The sequence below is a fragment of the Sinocyclocheilus grahami genome, unplaced genomic scaffold, assembly GCF_001515645.1.
Source record: "Sinocyclocheilus grahami isolate Dianchi unplaced genomic scaffold, SAMN03320097.WGS_v1.1 scaffold1081.1, whole genome shotgun sequence".
Lineage (NCBI taxonomy): Eukaryota > Metazoa > Chordata > Actinopteri > Cypriniformes > Cyprinidae > Sinocyclocheilus > Sinocyclocheilus grahami.
Genome location: NW_015506260.1, coordinates 238,412 through 242,241, shown reverse-complemented (window position 1 = coordinate 242,241; position 3,830 = coordinate 238,412). Strand labels below are relative to the sequence as shown.

The 3,830-nt window shown below is 37.3% G+C and overlaps 1 protein-coding gene across 1 annotated transcript; it reads left to right on the top strand.

The window, feature by feature from the left end:
* The first annotated feature begins 1,148 nt into the window (after positions 1-1,148).
* On the top strand, positions 1,149-2,432 carry LOC107566531 (leucine-rich repeat-containing protein 58-like). The gene is made up of 2 exons (XM_016251994.1): positions 1,149-1,315; positions 1,405-2,432. Exons 1-2 carry the CDS (start codon positions 1,194-1,196, stop codon positions 1,697-1,699), a joined length of 417 nt encoding a protein of 138 aa, XP_016107480.1. The 5' UTR covers positions 1,149-1,193; the 3' UTR covers positions 1,700-2,432.
* The last annotated feature ends 1,398 nt before the right edge of the window (positions 2,433-3,830 follow it).

Sequence of the window (3,830 nt, the reverse complement as noted above, 5' to 3'; positions counted from 1 at the left end):
TACATTTGAAAGACAAATATTGTACTTTTCACTCCACTACATTTCTATCAAGATCCTCAAAGTTGAAAGTCGTTAGCAGCTTTGAAAGTCAGTGGGTGTCTTTTTTTCAGACAGTTTATCAGTAATCACTCTTGTAGGGCTACATGAAGTGATTTCCAAGCATTTTTTTTTAGCACTGACCAGTTCCAAATGTGATATTTATTTACAACAATTCAATAATGAGAAGTTAATATTGTGGTTTATATTAGACACAATATTGTCTGATTTTGCTAAATTGTGTAAGTGAAAATATTACCTATAAAGCCACAGAAGAACTGTTGTGCATCTCCTAATAAAACACAAAATGTGTTTGACTTGAAGTAACACTGCACAGACTGTTCTGTGTATGACATCAAAGTACTGCGAGAGCGATCAGACAGCATTTTAAATTTTTTTGTTTTGATGTCAAATAAGCCTTGCTGTTTTGATTGTTTGTTAAAGCAGTGTTGCTGTTGTAAAGTTATACAGCTACATGCTTTAGACCATATACTGTATCTCTTGAAGGCTGTTGAGATCCTTGTACAGATTTGCATCTGGCTTGGATCAGTGTTACAAAACTAGACAGTAGTTGAATGCATGGCCTGGGGTTGGTTGGTGGGGCTTATGGGTAAAAGACTAACCAACAGAATGGGAGAACTGCTTAAGTACTCTATGGCAAATAATTAAACATGACATAACAGTCTGTTTACTCTTAAGTTAATGATCTCTCGTTTCATTCAAACTTAGAAAGTTAAAATGAGATCTTCCTGTTTCATCATTGCATTGCTAAATTCTGTATTTACAGTAGATGAACTCTGAACTTCCCACTATTGGTGTGTTTTTATCCTCATTGTATGATTGCTTACCTCTACATTACAGTAATACCGCTTTAGCTTTTCCCATATTAATATTCGCATTTAAAAACAGACACATTCTCATTCAGGCTTTTTAAAAAAGATTTAAACACACCCCCTTTGGCAAGATGAGAAATTAGTATTTGGTGCAATTTTCCAGGTAGTAAATCTGCTCAAATTTGTTTGGTCAATTTGTAGGAGTATGTTAGCATACTGTATAGCTAAGCCTCAAAGCTAACACAAACAAAGCTACAAAACTTTGATTTTAATGTCATGGGTCTTCAACTTCTGACCTCTGTTATGTGATGCTACAGTCTAGAGATGCTGTATTTGGGAGGAAACCTCATCTCCTCCATCCCACCTGAGGTGGCTAACCTCATCAGTCTGAGATACCTGGTTCTATGTGACAATCGCATCCAAAGCATACCGCCCCAGCTCAACAAGTGAGATCTTTTGTTTCTTACTGTATGTTGTACAGTCAGAGAAGTTATGTGATTTTTTTAATGGTATCATCTGATTTCTGTCCTTGCAGACTACACTCCCTGCTCTCTCTCAGTCTCCACAACAACCTGCTGACCTTCCTCCCTCGTGAGATCCTCAGCCTTGTCCATTTGCAGGAGCTCAGTCTGCGTGGAAACCCTCTTGTTGTGCGCTTCATCAAGGATATGACCTACGACCCTCCATCCCTGATGGAGCTGGCAGGACGCACCATCAAGTCCCAGAACCTCCCGTTCAGCTCGTGTGACCTACCGTCCAATCTGATCCATTATTTAAACCTGGCTAGCGAATGTCCCAACCCAAAGTGTGCAGGTAGGGGAGGACAATAAGGCTGTATAATCTGTGAAAAAGAGACATATTTAGGATAACAGTAAAAAATTATCTATATCCTGTGAGGATAACCTTGCTTTAGACAGCATCATGCATTAATTAAAGGAATATTCTGGGTTCAGTACCAGTTACCTCAACTAATGGGATTTGTGGTATAGTGTTGATTACTTCATCTTGTCCCTCATTCATCAAAAAAGGACAACAATTGGTGTTACACTGTTACAGCTTGAGGCTGTCTACACTGGACGCTTAAAAGCAGACGTTCCAAATCCATTAGTCCTGTTGTCGGAAGTAGCGCAAGTGCTTGGAGTGCATGTGAAACAAAGCTGTGAAAATGTATATAACTTTACACAGAAAAGATTAGTATACTATGACACACCAAAAGAGAATTTTAAAAAAGAAATCAGACTATTGCACACAAATAAGAAAAAGTTTGCACAAGCATGTGAAGCCTCTGCATACTTATGTGAAACATTCGCATGCTTATGTGAAATTTTCGTGTTTGCACAATACATTTTCCATGCTAGTAATTTTTTCTTTTCTTGTTCGCATGCAAAAGTCAATGGATATTTTATTTTTGCAAAGGTTCCTTTAGGGGCTCTGTGAAGTAAATTATTTTTTCATGCTAAAATTGTGTTAACGTGCACAAGTTTGCGACTAAATTGCGGAAAGTAAGAATTTTAATATTTACAGATTGAACCCATTCACTCAAAAATTTGTGCCTTTTTTTTTTTTTTTACCAAGAGGGAATTTTTGTGGTAATCAACACAATTGACCCTTCATAAAGACCCGCCCCCTTTAGTTACTGTTGCTATGTCCGACAAGCCATGGCGCTCTCACGCCACACATCATGTTCTCATACAGTGAAAAATACTTTGCGGAGCAAAGAGAAAACTGACAACACTTACTTTAGGTATGTAACAACGTCTCAGCTTTCAAATTTGGTCGTTTTCTAAGAAATTCCCACAATAAATAAAGTTTTGTGGCTCTTTAACGTGTCATGACAGATCACTGTAGCGCCTCAGTTCAAGCAGCATGTGAACTGATCATCTCTTCCTCTTTACTAGTTATTTTATGAAATAAACATGAATGAACATCAGAAGGTATCTTGTTTCAACCGTGGAAAGATGTCTATACGCACAATTTTTCAAGTTCAAGTCCACCAACGTTAATATACTCCCGTCTGGTTTGTTTGTTGGAAAAAATGGCAGATTCGGCGTTATGATTGGTCAGATCACCTGATAACTTTACACAGAAAAGATTAGTATACTATGACTATAATTTTAAAAAAGAAATCAGACTATTGCACACAAATAAGAAAAAGTTTGCACAAGCATGTGAAGCCTCTGCATACTTATGTGAAACATTCGCATGCTTATGTGAAATTTTCGTGTTTGCACAATACATTTTCCATGCTAGTAATTTTTTCTTTTCTTGTTCGCATGCAAAAGTCAATGGATATTTTATTTTTGCAAAGGTTCCTTTAGGGGCTCTGTGAAGTAAATTATTTTTTCATGCTAAAATTGTGTTAACGTGCACAAGTTTGCGACTAAATTGCGGAAAGTAAGAATTTTAATATTTACAGATTGAACCCATTCACTCAAAAATTTGTGCCTTTTTTTTTTTTTTTACCAAGAGGGAATTTTTGTGGTAATCAACACAATTGACCCTTCATAAAGACCCGCCCCCTTTAGTTACTGTTGCTATGTCCGACAAGCCATGGCGCTCTCACGCCACACATCATGTTCTCATACAGTGAAAAATACTTTGCGGAGCAAAGAGAAAACGGACAACACTTACTTTAGGTATGTAACAACGTCTCAGCTTTCAAATTTGGTCATTTTCGAAGAAATTCCCACAATAAATAAAGTTTTGCGGCTCTTTAACGTGTCATGACAGATCACTGTAGCGCCTCAGTTCAAGCAGCATGTGAACTGATCATCTCTTCCTCTTTACTAGTTATTTTATGAAATAAACATGAATGAACATCAGAAGGTATCTTGTTTCAACCGTGGAAAGACGTCTATACGCACAATTTTTCAAGTTCAAGTCCACCATCGTTAATATACTCCCCTGTCTGGTTTGTTTGTTGGAAAAAAGGGCAGATTCGGCGTTATGATTGGTCAGATC